This window comes from Sebastes fasciatus, chromosome 17, assembly GCF_043250625.1.
Source record: "Sebastes fasciatus isolate fSebFas1 chromosome 17, fSebFas1.pri, whole genome shotgun sequence".
Classification (NCBI taxonomy): Eukaryota; Metazoa; Chordata; class Actinopteri; order Perciformes; family Sebastidae; genus Sebastes; species Sebastes fasciatus.
Genome location: NC_133811.1, coordinates 18,463,898 through 18,481,514, shown reverse-complemented (window position 1 = coordinate 18,481,514; position 17,617 = coordinate 18,463,898). Strand labels below are relative to the sequence as shown.

At 42.8% G+C, this 17,617-nt stretch overlaps 2 protein-coding genes across 2 annotated transcripts in view; one reads left to right on the top strand and one right to left on the bottom strand.

Moving 5' to 3' along the window:
• The window catches only part of acot13 (acyl-CoA thioesterase 13), a 195,218-nt gene that overhangs the window by 32,985 nt on the left and 144,616 nt on the right, over positions 1 to 17,617 (bottom strand). The gene's annotated exons all lie outside the window — the stretch shown is intronic.
• On the top strand, positions 12,881 to 16,284 carry hey1 (hes-related family bHLH transcription factor with YRPW motif 1). Its single transcript, XM_074613256.1, has 5 exons — positions 12,881 to 13,091; positions 13,867 to 13,942; positions 14,059 to 14,142; positions 14,290 to 14,371; positions 14,645 to 16,284. The coding sequence occupies exons 1-5, from the start codon at positions 13,006 to 13,008 to the stop codon at positions 15,310 to 15,312; spliced, it is 996 nt and encodes a 331-aa protein (XP_074469357.1). The 5' UTR covers positions 12,881 to 13,005; the 3' UTR covers positions 15,313 to 16,284.

The following is a 17,617-nucleotide window of genomic DNA, read 5'->3' as shown; positions in this document are numbered from 1 at the left end:
TGACTCTTTCAGCCCGGTGAGTGTGTGACTTCCCACAAAACCCACTGGAGTTGACTTGTGTGGGCACAAAGTACCAGCATGTCATCTGCTAACTAAACACTATTTCATACATCACGCATTGTTATATCATCAGCTGTTTTACATTATGTTGTTTATCATTTCATGAAGCAATCCTTTTCATTAATTGGAAGTCGAGAGATGATTTTGTTTTGTGACAGAAAAATGCATTTATCATGGAAAATCATGGAAATGACAGAGTTCCCATCACAATCAATCACTGCTGATTACCAAACTTTAAAATGGTAAAAGAACCATCGAAACTACAATTACAGTTCATACCATCCATACAGTTATTGTTGTATCTAATCCACTGAAGGATAAACATTTTTTTTAACAATTTTATAACATATTTCTGTTAAACAACATTTTTGCCTTTTATTATCTGACAGACTAAACCGTTATCTTACATTTAATCAATTAAACAACCTGAAAAGAGACAATTATTCATATTTAGGTTAACAGTTCACCATATGTGTAGCTTCAGATAAGACCAGGCAGCGCTTCATTAATTAAAATGTTTTTAAAATTTTATATTGCATACTGTAATATGGCCAGATAGTAATCAATAACACAATGTTAATCAGGGTTCAACACTAATGGGTCACAAGTGGGTCAGAAATCGACTTGCCCGAAGTCGATTTGTACTTGTCCCTAAACAAATTGTTTTATTTGTTAGCGGTTATCAAATAACAACAAAGACTCAAGTCAACTTTCATATTTAATCTTTATTTAAGAAAATTAATCTGGAGTTTCACCCACATCTCCTAACGCCAACCAACTAGACTCCTGTTTCCAGGATTATTAAAACGCTTGCTTGCGCTTCAGCTCCTAAACTTTGTCTTTACCGGCCGCTATTTTTCTCGCAAGTGCCCGATTGTTCCTGCACATGTGCAACTCTCAGCAGAGACGAGAAGGAAGCGAGATGGCTCACCCCTTAGCTACTTCCATCGTGAGCTCCAGAAACAAAATAACGTGTTTCATTTTATTTATTAATAAATATATTTTCTGTTATTAATCGCAATAGAATCTATTGATGGATGATAAACAATAATATCGAACTAGCGCTACTGCTCAGCCTTTTTGTATACTGCAAGGAGGGATACAGTATATATTGCATCATATTGTGCATAAGGAAAACACATTGTTATATTTTTACTCTTTTCTCCTCCATTGCATTTTTTCTTAATGAAAGCAATGTGCTAATATCTCCCAGTTGGTCTGTTACCATCGCCACCCTTCACATTGCAACACAACATATATCAATTCTTAAAGACGTCCGTGGCATTGCTTCAAAGGTGTGGTCAATTCATGACAAAATCTCTCTTTCATTTTTCGCAAACCTCAAGGAATTTGTGAACGGGGCGTGCCGCATTTCCACTCAGGCCCCATGCGCAGCGGAGGGATCAGACATCACAAGTCCCGACTAATAGATCTGATTGTTTCGAAATGTCTGCACAAAGCCTCCGGGAGGGAGCAGACAGACAAGAAAAAGCTCACGAGATCCCTCTGTGATTGAATAAGCGCGAGGAGGGATTGGTTTTGTAGCTGCCATAACGAGCCTACAGATATGACTGAAGTGGTTGCATCTAAATAGGCAGAGCAGACAGACAGCGGCCGAGAGCTCTAAGAAGAATAGCAGATGCTGGAGATGAAAGAGCAGCCAGGCCTTCACTGGAGGGGTCTGTCTCTCTCAGATACCGACTCACACACGCACACACTTAAAAACAACCTCTTCTCATGTGTCTCTTGCTCTCTTTAACGTACAACTCTTCCTGATCTAAACTCATTTTAAAGGTGCTTTAATGGGATTAGACGATGCATTTACAAGGTTAAAACAAGAAGACAATTTACTTCAATCTCATTAGTAGCTGTTCTGGAGCTTTTGATCCTATCGAATGTTCTTCCTCAGCAGATTAACTCATTGTCCCAGTTTTGATGGAAATGTAGATGTTTAAATTTCATCCATGTTGGCTTAAACATTGAGTTTGAAAGGTTATTCTTGATCTTGAAAACAGCTTAAATAGAAATGACATAGCATACTGTAAAAAAAAAAAAAAATCACTACAAGTAGAAGACCTGCAAATTTACTTTAGTGAAAGTTCGTCATTATAAGTACTTTGTATCAGCAAAATCTACTTGAAGGAAAAGCTCAACATTTTGGGCAATACACTTAGATGAGAAGATCGATTCTGCTCTCATAATTGTCCGGAAACTACAGCTTGCAGCCGGTTATCTTAGCTTATTATAAAGACTTGAAACAGGGGGAAACAGCTAGCTGGCTTCCGTCCAATAATAAAGTCCACCAGTAAGTGACTACTCCTAGCCAAGAAATAGTCCAGCACATTAACACCCGCAAAACCGCAACTGGTAATTGTTCTTGTACAGTTTTTTGGTTGGATGAAACAAATAAGAGGCTATAAAAACTTGCAAAAACTCTCACGAGACTCACTGCCTTACAACCTACCCTAACCGTAACCATTCGAGGTCAATGCCTAACCTTAACGATCTCGCAAGAGTTTCGCAATTTGCGTGTTACCTTCTAGTCACGTTCTAGCCCAAAATGTCAAACTATTTCTTTCTGCTTTGCTGGCTGTTTGAGATTGATAGCCTTGTGCTGCCTTTTACTATTTTTAACCATGAGAAATGCCAATTTTAGGGTTTAATTTGCTTATTTCACTCTGTCTCAGGAGACAGCGAAGCGTAAAGTCGTCTCAGACTTTTCCCTCCGCTGCCTCCTGTCATTCCCGCTGCAGACAGGCATGCAGACAGGGCACAATGGTCACGGCAAGACAGGCCAACCACTGGGATCTACCATTTCCGCTGGTGTGTCTCCTGTCGCGGTCGCTCCCCTCCTACACACACACACACGCACACACACACACATAACCACCACACATTAAAATAAATACACACCACCGGTCCCCTCTGGAGGGATCAATTTCACGGGATCACACGGCGAGCTCTGGTTCCCAGGCGCTCCTCACGCGCTCTGCAGACGTAGACGGTTCCTTCACACAACCTGACTCCTGACCCGCCGTCATTACCGGGGTCAGAGGACCAGCAACCCCTCGCTGTAGCAGGAGAGGGGGGTTGGGGAGTGGCTGCTCACTCCCAAGACTGCGAAGATACTGAAGGGAGGCTCGTTTTGTTCTTTTTTTCTCGAGGCCAAATGTCAAACGTTAAAACATGTTTCCACTGTTCAGGCTCGTTATCGAATTAGTGGGTAAAGATGTGTGATTAGAAGTTTGTGTGCTGTTAGGAGTGTGTGTGTTTGACAAATGCGTGAAACCAATGTTGTTTTTCGCCTCACAATTTCGACATAACTTCCTGTCAGGCCCAGAGATCACACTGCAACCATATCAAAGGATCAAATTTGAGGCAATCTGAGGGCACAAACCATGAACTTCTCGCGCTACTCGTGACTTCTGTCGCATGCCGGCAGGTTATACCTCTGCCCTATATACTCTTCATTATATAAAATGTCAGAAAAGGACAAAGTTCCCAGTTTTCCAAGGGCTAAAGGCCAGTTTGAAAGTGTGACTGGGTCAAACTCAAAGTAAATAATTACCTCAAGCTGAGATGAAAGTTAAATAACTGCCTTTGTTCTCTCTGACTTTCTCTCTCGCTCCTCACAGTGACCACCCACCAGGAGTTTCGCTGACTCCAGACATGAGTCACACCCAAACCCCCACGAAACCAGCCACTCCTCTTGCCACTTCACCTCCAGATTAAAGTCAGACGGCGCTGATGAAGACATCCTGTGAATATTCACCAGCAGCAGGTACTTCAGTCTTTTTGATTTGACTTGAATGGATGCAACAAATGGGAGTCGAAGCGCTGCCTCCTATCCACCTGTTGAATGTAGATATCACATGTACCAGACTGAGGATTAGCACACTATTTAGGAGATCAAAGAATGGCAGATGAAGGGGGCGTGTTCAGGTCGTCTGAGGCAAAAAAAATCAAAGACGTGATCTCTGCAACATATGTCCATCAACTCGTCTGTCTGGGAAGGGCTACAGGTGGCTCACACTCCAACTCAAGAACAGATTATTCCTGAAGTTGTTCAGCTAAACTCATTTACACTAATGCTAACCGCATAGTAGATATGTACAGTATTCTAATTATCCTACTTTTAATTATTATTCTGTTTTAAAGGATATGGCTGGCAATATTCTGTAATTTTCTTGTCAACAAATCCCATGAAAAGACCAACAGTTAATTGATCCTACTAACAGTCCGTATTGCCAAAGCTTGATGTATCTGATTCCTCTGTGCCGTAGACCTCCATTAGTGTCCACAAACTATTAAAAACACATAAATGAGACACACCGTTGTACTGGTTGACATGTTCTCTCATTACAATCGACATGGGTACTGTAGTTTATTTGAGACAATCCTACAAACACGTCCTGATGCCGATATTCCCCAGAGCACCAAATGTGTATTAATCCGCAGTTGAAAATAGTCCCCCAGTAAATGTACCCAGTACAGTACTCAGCTGTTTTACGACATTTCTGAGCATTTTTAAAAAATGAAATTATATATTTTTATGAGTTGTTTTTAAATACAGTGGAAACGCTCATAGTGATCACGTGAACAGTGATCAACAGCTTATATGGATCAAAAAGCTTGGGACAGAATCATTCCTATACAAATGCTGTTTAAATAATTCACATATAGTGATCAAGTACTCCACTTACAGTATTCATTTTGGGTCTTTTCATGCAGTGGAAAAACATTTTAAAACTACGTCAGACTAATGTTAATTGAATTTTGTTTTGTTTTTTACTTAACCCCCTTGATACTTTGCCTCACGGACCGTCTGCTATCCAGCTGGATACCTGAGGCTGGTGCTGCGTTCACATTGAAATCATGACGGGAAAAGGAAAGTAATTTTCTCTGAATGAAAAACGAATGTGCACGGGGAAAGCACCGGTGGTTGAAGCCGCCTTCGTCACGTGTAAGCTGTTGATTTATTTCTCATGTAACTTCCGTACTTACCAGAGTTATTCTAACCCAGACCACATTTTTTTCCGAAACCTAACTATGTAGTTTTGTTGCCTAAACCTCACCAAGTCGATATTTTCCTAAAGACTGTATGCATGTAATGAGCGGAAATTGACACGTGTTGCTGGACATTCGTAGGAATACGCACGAAAAATTAGGAATCACTTTTCGTAAGATATCATACGCATTACAGTATCTACAAGTCTACAATGAGCAAGACCAGGATTTGTTGTATGCAAGTATAATGACAGTTGCAAATTAGTAAATTCCTAGGAAACAGCACTATAAGTTGCTTTACGAAGCAATTAATGAATAAGATTGTCAGCGAAGCAGTTAACAGAAACCAAACTGTGAGTCAAGTTTGGCTCATTAGAAAAAATAATTAGTATTTAATAAAGTAATTAACATAATAAATAAATAAATAAATAATTCAGAGTACAAAAGGAGAAAAAAAGACATTTGTCTTGTGTCATCGAGACCGAGGTCGGTTTCTCCGTGTGTGTGTTTGACAGAGGGAGGCCCTTGAACACTTCCCATGGGGAGACAAGACAGAGATGAGTGTCAGTGGGTCAACTTTGACACATCCTTCACTTCCTCAATACACTCACACACACACACACACTGAGAGCTCACTCTGTTCTGTGTAGAACCAACGTGAAGGAGAGGACACCGTTAACAAAACTCACATGGGACTGTCAGTGAGCAAACAATGAAACCACGTTCAAACCCCCACCCTCCTGAAGGACAATACTAGCGTGTCTCTCTCTCACACACACACACACCACCCAACCTCCTAAATACACACATTCATAAACAATGTCTCTCTCTCCCTCGCCTCCCCCCCTCTCTCTAAGGCACAATGGTCGGGTGTCACACACGTCTGGAGCAGAATTAGCCGTCGCTTCCTCTCCCTGTCAGGGGAAACAAAGTTAGCCTTCCTCAGCGTCCACACAGCTCTATTTATAAACAATAACAAGGCTCGCCCTCCGCAGGGTTTCACCAGAGAGCGCCTCGCCGTATTGTTTATCGAGCAGACGAACATCTGTCTGCGGCTAACCTGCAGACGCCGCATCGTGACTCACTGAGGGTCACACCTTCAAAAATGGTGTTATTTGTTTTTTAGCAAAGGCAGAGACACGCATGTAACAAAATATTTAAAGTCCCTTTCCACTCAAAATGTGGTTTAACTTATTGTTACTTCAAGTGGATGTTTGACGCTGTTTTTATATTCATCTGCTGGAGAAGGAAAGTCGTATGAGCAAGATGTTATGACATCACAACTGGAAGCCAATCATGGTCCAATATACAACTTACACAAGTGTGACGTGGGAACTTGAAGCCTTCCGTGCACAAACAGAGAGAAAGGACTTCTCCGTGAAGTCTTGTGTAACTTTTGAAATGGAAATATTTGCATATTCATTGATTATGGGTTTTTCAATGAGGGATTAAATATGCTTTTAAGACATTTCAACAAGTTAATAGGCAGCATTAATTCTAAATTACTGGAGTGGATCTTTAAATAGTGTGGTGAAACCTGCCTCAGTGTGTTTGATGGTGCTGACACCAGGTAGCTGTATTTGCTGACATAATGAACCAAGTCTACTGCAGTTTTTCTACAACTTCTGTCTACTTTAGATAATCCTTTTGCAATTAAATTTTTTTTTTTACATTTGTGCAATTATTTTATTATCACATTTAAAGACCCCTTAACTAAATTATTATTATTATTATCATAATTAATAAAATGAGCAAAAACCACGACTCAAATCAAAAGACAAAAATGTATTTGACTACAAACTTCATAAGGCAACATCGTGTTGAGGGATTGTTTCCTGACAGATGTCAGTTGATTTATTATATCACATGATGAAACAAAAATAAAACTGAAACTATGACATCATCAAATGAAGGCTTTGTAATTATAGACCTTCTAGCTTAAACTGTTACCAACTCTTCAAATGGTTTTCATGTCTATTGAACATGTAATAAATCAGTAAACAAGTAATGTACTCTGTAAATATGATATGATCACACAAAAGATTTTTTTTTTTTTAGTGAAGTTTTTCCAAAATAATAGAAGTTATTGTATGTTGTAGCTGCAGATTGTAAAGCCCTGAGACAAGTTTGTGATTTGGGGGGGTTTATTAAAGAAACTGACTATAATTTTTTTTATACTGTGCCAAAAAGTTGGACACAGTACAAAAACATTATATACCGTATAAATCTTTATCCTTTAATATCATTCATCAGCTGAGTCGGTCAGGATCTGATTCATTTGACCAAAGCGGAGGAAGTGGTGAGCACGTTTAACTGATACTTTATTATTATTATTCAGAGCCGGTTCACATGTTGTCTGGTTCTGTTTATTCCTCTAGACATTTATTTCCTTTATACTGGTTTACCCTCATTTCGACCCTGACAAGAAGCACAGTTATTGTATCCTACTGTACATTGTATAATCAGCCTTACTTATTTGCGTTTTGTGTCCGTTAAGATTATTTCTGATGATTAAAATCAAGAGGCAGACACCACCGAGAATATTTCCAGCATTTAACAGTTAAAGCGACTTTGTTTGGTTAAGGAGTAACCGAGAGTTCCTGAACGCAATACATCAACATCATTCATCATCGTCACTCCGTCAACGCTGCAGCCCGGCTTAATTTACACTCACTGCAGTCATGTACATCCACACAAGCTCTTTGCAGGAAATCAAAACTAAACAAACTCATACAGTTAAACACCTGATGACATGTGGACCATTGTGTAAATATGTACAGCAGAAGTAATTACACTTAACGCAGAAAATACGGACGGCACTGGAGTGAGTTTATTGGTGAAATCTGCCTACTTCAAAGCCTGAGCGTGCACGCATAACTCCAACCATTTCCTTCTGGTAAGACAGTCTAGACCCAATTCATGTCTGCACTGATGACATGTTATTGCTGACAAAAAATGCACTTGTGGCTTACTAATAAACTGAGATTTGAAACCCATTTTGATTGCGCAGCGCGAGTGGGCTGAAGACGTGGAAACGTATCATTTTCTTGCCAAAATGTCGGCACGATCCAACTTTCTAAATAAATGTCTCCCCCTGTGAGCCGATCCTTAACCACGCGTATCAATATTCAGTGTTTGAGAGGATTTGGCAGCTAAAGAGAGGGTTTGGAGACAAAGTTACCTTGTGGGGTTCAATCTCAGTACTGATTGAGAGGGAGAAAAGACAGAGCGAGGATATACGATTCAAGAAAACAAGGAGAATATGTGAAAACAGGAAATTACACATGAAAGAAAACAGAGAAACTAATACAAGAGGAGAGAGAGCAACGGAGGTGAACCGTCACTGAAAAGCTGATTATTTTGGCCTCGAGTTTGAGTCGGTTTGGTGGCCTGATTTGCAGCGGGAGACGAGGAGGGTGGGAGGAGGAGGAGGAGGGTGGGGATTTGATGATGTCGTGTAGCGGGCCCTCACCTTCAAAGGGCGGCCCCTGAAAGGCCCTACTAATCACAACATGTGATGAGACCGGTAGAACAAAGACAGCCGTGCAGAAAATAACAGCGTGGGAACTCTGGGTGAACTTGAAATACAACAAGAGGGCTCACCCCCCACCTCCTCCTCCTCTCTCCCCCACCCACCCTCCCACTCCCCCTCGTTACACACACACGCACACACACACACGCACACACACACACACGCACACACGCACACACACACACACAGGCAGAAACTAATGTGGATGCACACCTGTGTTTATTGTGACAAAGGCTTCAGGTTGCATGAACTCAGACGTGTGTGAACGCAACTCCCACTCCACACACACACACACACACACACAGAGATAATGAGTAGGATGAATGTGTGTGTGTCCTGCTATGAGCGTTGCAGCCTTGTACGACAACAATAAGATGAAAACAGCCCTAAGTGCTTCCTCTCATTCATATGAACCAAACAAGGCAGCCTCCTCTCTCTGTGATGACTATTATACGCCTTTGGTTGCTTTCGGCTCCCACTGATAACGATCACCATATCAGTGTGTGTGTGTGCGTGCGTGTGTGTGTGTGGAGGTTAGTCATGACTAACGATCCATAATTTAGTGTTATTCTTTATTAGCACAAGATAAACATCAGAAACCGTACGTTCCCCCCCAGAGAATGAATGAACGGCGGTGTGTTTGATTCATGTTGCAATTATTGTTTTTATTATTGATTTCCTCATTGCATGTTCATACAGCAGTGCATATTTCCCTGCCTCATTCATAGCCTTTCACTTTTGCAGGAAGCATTATTTATAAGAAAGTGACCTTTACTGACATTTTTAAAACGTAGTTTTTCTTTTCAGACGGTAGGGCAGGTTGGACCAAATGTCAGTGTGCTGCCGGTACCAACTGGTTTCAATGTGGATTGCAAAAAACAGCGTTAACGAGCCGATGTTGGTGAAACTGTTTTGGTCTTAGTGCTTTTAAAATCATGCGCATCAATTTACGTTTTAATTTAATGAATGAAATATATGAAGTTATTTTCTGTTTGTGGTTTCTCTCCCTGTAGTTATTTCTTATATAAAGTACTTAATGTCAAGTGATATTTCATTTGTTACCAGTAATATGTTTTTAATTAAAAGGACTGTTTGTAATTTCTTACACGTATAAATCACCCGGGTCGGTGTCCCATGCGCGGTCGCGTATGCGCGCTTGCGTGTGGCTGCGCTGTTCAGACGAGACTCCAACACAAACTACACGGAAGCACCAAAACTGCAAAGTTCTATCTAGTGAAGCCCGTCTTGCAAAACAGTGTTGTCCGGGGTCGGGAAAGCGGGGGAGACCGTAACTTTGGTCTCCAGGGCCGGAGTCTCTGCTGTACTCTGCTCCTCTGCTCCTCTGCCTGCCTGCTTGCCTTCACTCAGCTCGCTCCACCTCACGTGCATGCGCGCAAACTCCACACTGCAGAAGACTTTGTAGCTCTGAGAATATCTAGTGAATGTACAGTGGACGTTTGTGCAGAAATAAATGCTGCAGTTCCTCCAGACCAACAGAGGTTTCCCGTGTCTTGTGAAGTGACGGGGCTCCGCAGCGAGTAACGTTATCGTCTCCTACCAAAACTCCAATGTCCCTTTAAAGGGACTGTTTGTAACTTTCAGAAATTGCTTGTTAACAGTGACACCTGTGGCCGTTAAGTCAACGAAAGTCAGCGTCCTGTTGATCGCACTTGCTCGCTCTAAATAGACATGAACGAGCATCGCTCAACACAGTGAGGCGACACACGTCAGCTAAAACCACAATATCACTCTATATTTAAGCTGCTTGGCAGTAATGTCAGCTGACCAGACGAAGTTCTCTCCATGAATTACTGCTGATCCTAGTGTTGGCTTTTCCTGCTTCAGCCTCCGGGGCTCCGCAGCGAGAAACGTTATTGTCTCCAACCGAAGGGAGACACCGGCACCCGGTCGGAGACGATAACGTTTCTCTCTGCAGAGCCCTGTCACTTCACAAGACACGGGAACCCTCTGTTGGTCTGGAGGAGCTGCAGCATTCATTTCTGCACAAACGTCCACTGTATATTCACTAGATATTCTCAGAGCTACTAACTCTTCTGCAGTGTGGAGTGTGCGCGTATGCACGTGAGGTGGAGCGAGTCAGCGAGAACGCGCGCGGTGTGTGAGTGAAGGCAAGCAGGCAGAGGCGCCATATGCGGCGCGCAAACTAATTCTTAGTTTCAGGTGATTTATACACTAATGGTCCTTCAAAGTAGAAAGTGCTTTTACATGTTGATGTAAAGTGACTGAAGTTATGCAATAGCCTATCTTATATCCTTTTTCTATTGAATGTCAATCTGTTATTATACTATGCCACAGTCCGCTCCCTGCAGGAGACCCTCCTCTGAAGAGCTCCACATGCAGTAACAGGAGCCCTCCATGTATACAAACACACACCACCAGCAGCTCTGTCTAATGGTTTGGTGGAGTGTGTGACCATTATAGGAGCCACCAGTCTTGTGGTGGTGATGATGTGGAGACTCGAGGGGGTAAAAAGGGAACCTGCTTTGATTGCATTATGGTCTTTTGTTGAAAAGTACTTGAAGTCCCCACAGCGTCTTTACGGTGCATGAGGTCTCTCTGTGGGGTAAGATTAGACTTGGTGGCTTCCTCTGGTTCCTCTGGTTGTGGTGGTGCTCCCTGTCTCTCTCTGTGCTCCCGGGCTGAGTTAGTATTGGATTACAGGTTCACACGCTCAGCTCGCAGACCGCCCGTCGCCCCGACCAATTGCTCCATTCATTCCAGCGCCGGAGACGGCCGCCGGCCTCTGATTGGTTATCAGCGCCGGTTAGGGAACTTTCCCACGGCCAGCGCGTGCTGACAGCCGGCCAGCCACTCCTCATCACCACCGGGACACACGGAGGAGGAGGAGGAGGAGGAGGAGGAGAGGAAGAGGCACGGACAGAAAGTCCATTGGACCAATGTCAAAGTTTCTCCAAAGATCCTCTATGTTTGGGAAGATGAATCACTCCCAATGTCTATAGTGTCAGAAACCCAGAAAAAAGCTTCACCTTTCAGGATAAAAAGCAGCTGATGCATGGAAGGAGGAAATTATATAAAGCTGATGAATTAATAAGAAACTAAAGGCATGGAAATAATTACATGACACTATTTGAGAACCAGCATTTAAAGGGACTGTTTGTAAGTTCTTACACGTATAAATCAATCTGGTTCGGTGTCCCATGCGCGCTCATGGGAGCGAGAAACATTATTGTCTCCGACCTGTCTTCATCGTTCAGTATGGGGATTTATAAGATGTATTCATAACCTAAAAACTTAAAGGGACTGTTTGTAAGAATCAGAAATTGGTTGTAACAGCAACATCTGTGGCCGTTAAGTCAACAAAAGTCACCGTCCGGTTGCTCGCGCTCGCCCGTGTGCACACGCCTACCTGAATGTGAGCGAGCATCTAAAACCACAATATCACTCTATATTTCACCTGCTTGGCAGTAATGTTAGCTGACCAGACGAAGGTCTTCAGCCTCCCGACGGTGGCCGGAGGAAACGGGAGACACCGGCACCCGGTCGGAGACGATAACGTAACTCGCTGCGGAGCCCCGTCACTTCACAAGACACGGGTAACCTCTGTTGGTCCACTAGATATTCTCAGAGCTAAACTAACTCTTCTGCAGTGTGTAGTGTGCGCGCATGCACGTGTAGAGGTGGAGCGAGTTGAGCGAGTAACGAGAACGGTGTGCAAGCAGGCAGTCAGCGGAGCAGCGGAGCAGCGGAGCAGAGTACAGCAGAGACTCCGGCCCTGGAGACCAAAGCTACGGTCTCCCCCGCGTCCTCCGACCACGGCCAACACTGTTTTGCAAGACGGGCTTCACTAAATATAACTTTGTGGTTTTGGTGCTTCCGTGTAGTTTGAATTGGAGTCTGAGTCTGAACAGCGCAGCCACACGCGAGCGCGCATGGGACACCGACCCGGATTGATTTATACATGTAAAAAGTTACAAACAGTCCCTTTAACTACAATTTTTAATTTACTTATGAACTCCTCAAAAGATTTTGAGAGTTCTGGATGTCAATAATAGTTTTAAATGAAGGTGTTTTCATAATAAGACACTTGAAGTCGGATCTTTTTCACTGGCACAGCCTCCAGTAACACTGGTAGAGTGAGATGTCTTCACTTTCTTTCCTCCTCTCTGACTTGTCAAAGCGCACTGGGATGTGCTTGGGCCAACTGCGCTGTCACTCAAACCCACGGCCGCTCTGTGATTGGCTGTTCGGTCCGCAGACCCCGCCCCCGCTGGCCGGCAGCAGCGTTGAAATGACACCGTGGGAAAGCTGAGCGCTTCAAACGAGAGACTCTCTCTGCACAAACCTGCAGACACACAGACGCACGACTGGAGGACACATAAACTACAGGCTCAGTTAACTCAGAGGACTATTGTGGAGGAATCATCATGAAGAGGAATCACGACTTCAGCTCCTCGGATAGCGAGATGGATGAGACTATAGAGGTGGAGAAGGAGAGTGCTGATGAGAATGGGTAAGTTGGCTCTGAAGTGTGGACTAGTTTCTCTTAGAAAGTAGTTCAGACTCATGAAATAGCTTTAATACTTATGAATTATGTAGGAAAAAAATAAATATATATATATATATATATATATATATATTTTTTTTTAAATAATTTTATAATTTTTTAATTTTATAAGTTTGTAAGTTGGCTCTAAAGTGTGGGCTCTTAAAAAGTAGTTCAGACTAATGAAATAGCTTTAATATTTATGAATTATGTCAGGGGAAAAAAAACTAAAAACCAAATATATATATATATTTTTTTTATATAAGTTTGTAAGCTGGCTCTGAAGTGTGGGCTCTTAGAAAGTAGTTCAGACTAATGAAATAGCTTTAATATTTATGAATTATGTCTGAAAAAAAAATATATATATATATATATATAAAAAATATTGATTGAGGCTCTCATCTACAATTCCAGGGAGATCTGTTCAGTATGGGAATTTATAAGATGTATTCCTCATATTCTGCAAAACTGTGAAAGGACCAAGTCTTGGAACTTGCTACCTGATCACTTGAAATCTGCTGCAAACTTTACCACCTTTAAGAGAGCAACCAAATCCTGTTTAATGCAGTGACAAACCTGCCTAGATTTTATATGTAATGTTTTTAAATGTGTTTATGCTTTATTGTATTTATTTATTTTTCCTGTACCCATTCCTGTTTTAATCTCTTATTTTCACAAAAAGCCCTTCTAAATATATATAAAAAAGATATTGACTGAGGCTCTCTGTTTGGTCTCTTTTCAGGAACATGAGCTCTCCTCTGGGCTCCATGTCTCCCACTACATCCACTCAGGTGCAGGCGAGGAAAAGGCGTCGAGGAGTAAGTACATTTATTAAATAGAAAAAAAAAATTCTGCAGTTGGAAACCTTGTGCATGATGTCCATATCTTTGCAGGATCATATTCAGAAATTAACCAATATTCTGTCTTTCCTCAGATAATAGAGAAAAGACGCCGTGACCGGATCAACAACAGCCTCAGTGAGCTCCGCAGGCTGGTCCCCAGTGCCTTTGAGAAACAGGTATAAGCAACAGTCAACTTTAACATCACTTATATAATATAGAAATGTACTTTACATTTTTAAATCCAAAACTCTGAAACCACTTTGTTCACTTGTGCTCTTGTGGATTATTATCTATATCTAATTGGCTCCTTTTTGTCATTGAAGGGCTCAGCTAAACTGGAGAAAGCAGAGATTTTGCAGATGACAGTTGACCATCTGAAGATGCTTCACGCTGCTGGAGGCAAAGGTATGTGTGGGATCCAGAAAAACACTAAATTCATATGCAAAAGAGGGCAAAAACTAGACTTTGAATACTTTTGGTTGTCATTCTCTAGAGAAATAAATAATCACATAAATGAATAAAAGTAGTGTCTAGATTATAAACTGGTTTGTCTTGTTTGGACAGATTATTTGCTCTTTCACTCTCTAAGCCAGGGCATATTGATTCATGTCTGGACAAAAGTTTTTGTAGCAGCTCAGGTAACTTTTTTTTAAACTAATCCTCTTCCTCTCCCCTCAGGTTATTTCGACGCCCATGCCCTGGCGATGGACTACCGTGGTCTGGGTTTCAGGGAGTGCCTGGCTGAGACGGCCCGCTATCTGAGCATCATCGAAGGCCTGGACGGCACGGACCCTCTGCGGATCCGCCTGGTCTCCCACCTCAACAACTACGCCAGTCAAAGAGAGGCTCACTCTGGGCTCAGTCACCTGGCGTGGGGCTCCGCGTTCGGATCCCCTCCCGCCCACCTCACGCACCCCCTCCTCCTCCAGCATCAACAGGGGGCACCGTTGGCGCCTTTGCCCCGCAGCGCCACCAGCAGCCCACAAACTCCTCTCTCATCTACATCCACATCCTCCTCCTCCTCCTCCTCTTCTTCGTCATCCTCGTCGGCTGCAGAGACTCACGTCCCGGGCAGGCGCAGCGGCAGCGCCACCCCCCACTCAGATCAAGGCCCGATCCGGGTCCCCACCACCACCGCGGCTCCCTCCAGCGTCCCACACCCCGCCCTGGTCTCCTCGTCAGCGTCCAAGCTATCCCCTCCTCTCCTCTCCTCCCTCTCGGCGTTCCCCTTTCACTTCAGTGCCTTCCCGCTCATCTCCCCCGCCTCCGCTATCAGCGCCCCGGTCCCGACATCCAGCGTGGGCAAACCCTACAGACCCTGGGGAATGGAGATAGGAGCTTTCTGACTCAGATGAAAAACACTATCTAGACTCGACCCAGCTGAGCTGGACTTTTCAAGGACATGACTTTTTATTTTCCCTGCTAAGAAAGTGCTATTTTTTCTATGACGTCCTACAGAGGATAACACCTAGCTATAGGATTTTCTTGCCAATGTATTGTGTTTTGTATAGAAGAGAAAAACAGTGAGGAGGGGGACCACGACTAAAAAGCAACAAGTGATTTATTGTGATTGATCTCTGTTCCTGCCCGCCCCTCCTTTTAGAAGTTTCACCCACAGCCGATCAGGAATGGCTTTTCCAGATGGTCAAGCAGTCGCCGCCCGTCAAGTTTCCTGGGCGAAACTGTCCCCCCTTTGTTTTCCCTCTGCGCTGAAACTCCCAGCGTTGGTGCCCTGGTTACATACAGAGAGGAGGGGTGTCAAAAGAGGGCTTGAGGTGCTTGAGAGTCACCCCCTTTTAACAGCATTTTATGGGGTGGAATAACCGAAACCAGGTGTTTGTTTGACTAAATACTGGGAGCAGAAGTTAGCTACCAGCTTGGTTGAAATAAATTTACCCACAAGCTCTGATGTTCGTATGGGGCTCCTTTGTTTAAGCTTCCCTAAGTTATGTTTCCTCTCTACAGTAAATTTTGAACTGCGGGTTCACATATGTTTTACCAGTTTCGACCAGCTGTTTCACATTTGCTTAATGTTTTAAAAATGCTCAGGTGATTTATATCGCCTAGTCCACAAGTTATTTTTCCCGTTCAAAGTGGCAGCGTTATCGATTTGTAATTATCAAGAGGGAGCTCATTTGTAGTTGCAGTAAAACAAGGCGATACAATTCAATTTCTCCTGGTTAATCCTCACTGTGAGTTTGTATATGTTCTGGTTGTACAAAGCACAAAGCAAGCACTGACAAATCAGATTTCTCAGCTTATCAGAGTTGTTGTTGCTGGTTGGTAATGACAAGTAATAAAAGAGTTCTGTTAAATCACCCGTGGCTTTATCAGCGTCTTTTTATGTTCATTTGCATTTCTGTTTGTCCAAGTGTGTGTGTGAATGTGTGTGTTTGCTTATTGATGCCTGCAGTTGTGTGTGTGTGTGTGTGTGTGCAGTACATGGTGACGCCTGGTATCAGATGAGGCTGCTTGTTTCTCTCAGCAGCCCTCTGTGTGTGCACAGGAAACCATTAACAAGGAGGGGATATCCTGGACAATAGCGGCCCGGCTGGCCCCCGTGTGCTGCGTGGGAACTAGATGAGGAGGGAAGAAGGAGGGAGGGAAGGTTGGAAGAGGATGAAGAAGGAAAGGAAGGAGGGATGGGAGAATAGAGTGGGATATGGAGGGAAAGAAAAAGGGGGATCAAAGGGGAGAGAAGAAGAAGAGAGGGAGAGGGAGAGGGAAAAGTGTGAGAAAGGAAGTGTGTGGACAGTTTTGTCCCTTTGCCATCGTTTGAGCTCGCACCAGCTGCACCTTCTGTTCTCAGCTCCTGCATGCCGTCACCTCAGAAAGTTCACTCGCTCGCCAAAATGTCCCTCGTCCCTGCTCTTTCATCCATTTCTCCAAAATGTACACTCTCTCTTTTTCCCCTTTGATGTCTGTCTGTCGTCATTCCCCTTAACCTTTTCCTTTTATTACAGAGGATGATGCAGCAGAGCCAGGTGGTGATGTAAGCTTCACTGCAGCCAAAACACCACAAGGTCAGTGAGATGGTTAGTCGAGACAACTTGTCGTTTGTCTCCCCCAGCTGGTCATTAGTGGTACTTCATCAACTAGGACCATGGACCATGGAGAGGACATTATTTACTTACTTCATTTACCTTATAGCAGAATGATGCCTTCAACCCTGGAAGTGTTATATTATGTATATTGAACTATTATTGATGCATTAACTTATAAGCATTATTTTAATGTTGTAGCTCAATGTCTTACTTAATACACTGCTGTATAATTTAGTAAATGAAATAAATGATTCACTTAGACGCTCTGATTAGATCCTCTTTATAGTTCCCTTTGTATCTATAGACGTTGTTAAAAAAAACTTTAATTATATGGGGCTCCTTCTGATTGGAATAAGTTACCTTTAAATAATCTCTTCTCTGTTATCATTTTTTAAATGTTTTGTTTTCTCATCTTAAAACAGATGTCATAATGTTTTCAGTAAGCTAATGCCATCACTGTTCCTCTCTCTATTTAGAGATTGATAATTATTCGTTTGATTGTGTCTAGTCCAAGGTTGTACTCTTTTCTTTTATATTTATTTATTTTTCCCTTCCCTAGATATTTAGTTTATTTGTTTTTGTTGAAAACGAGATGATACATCTCAAG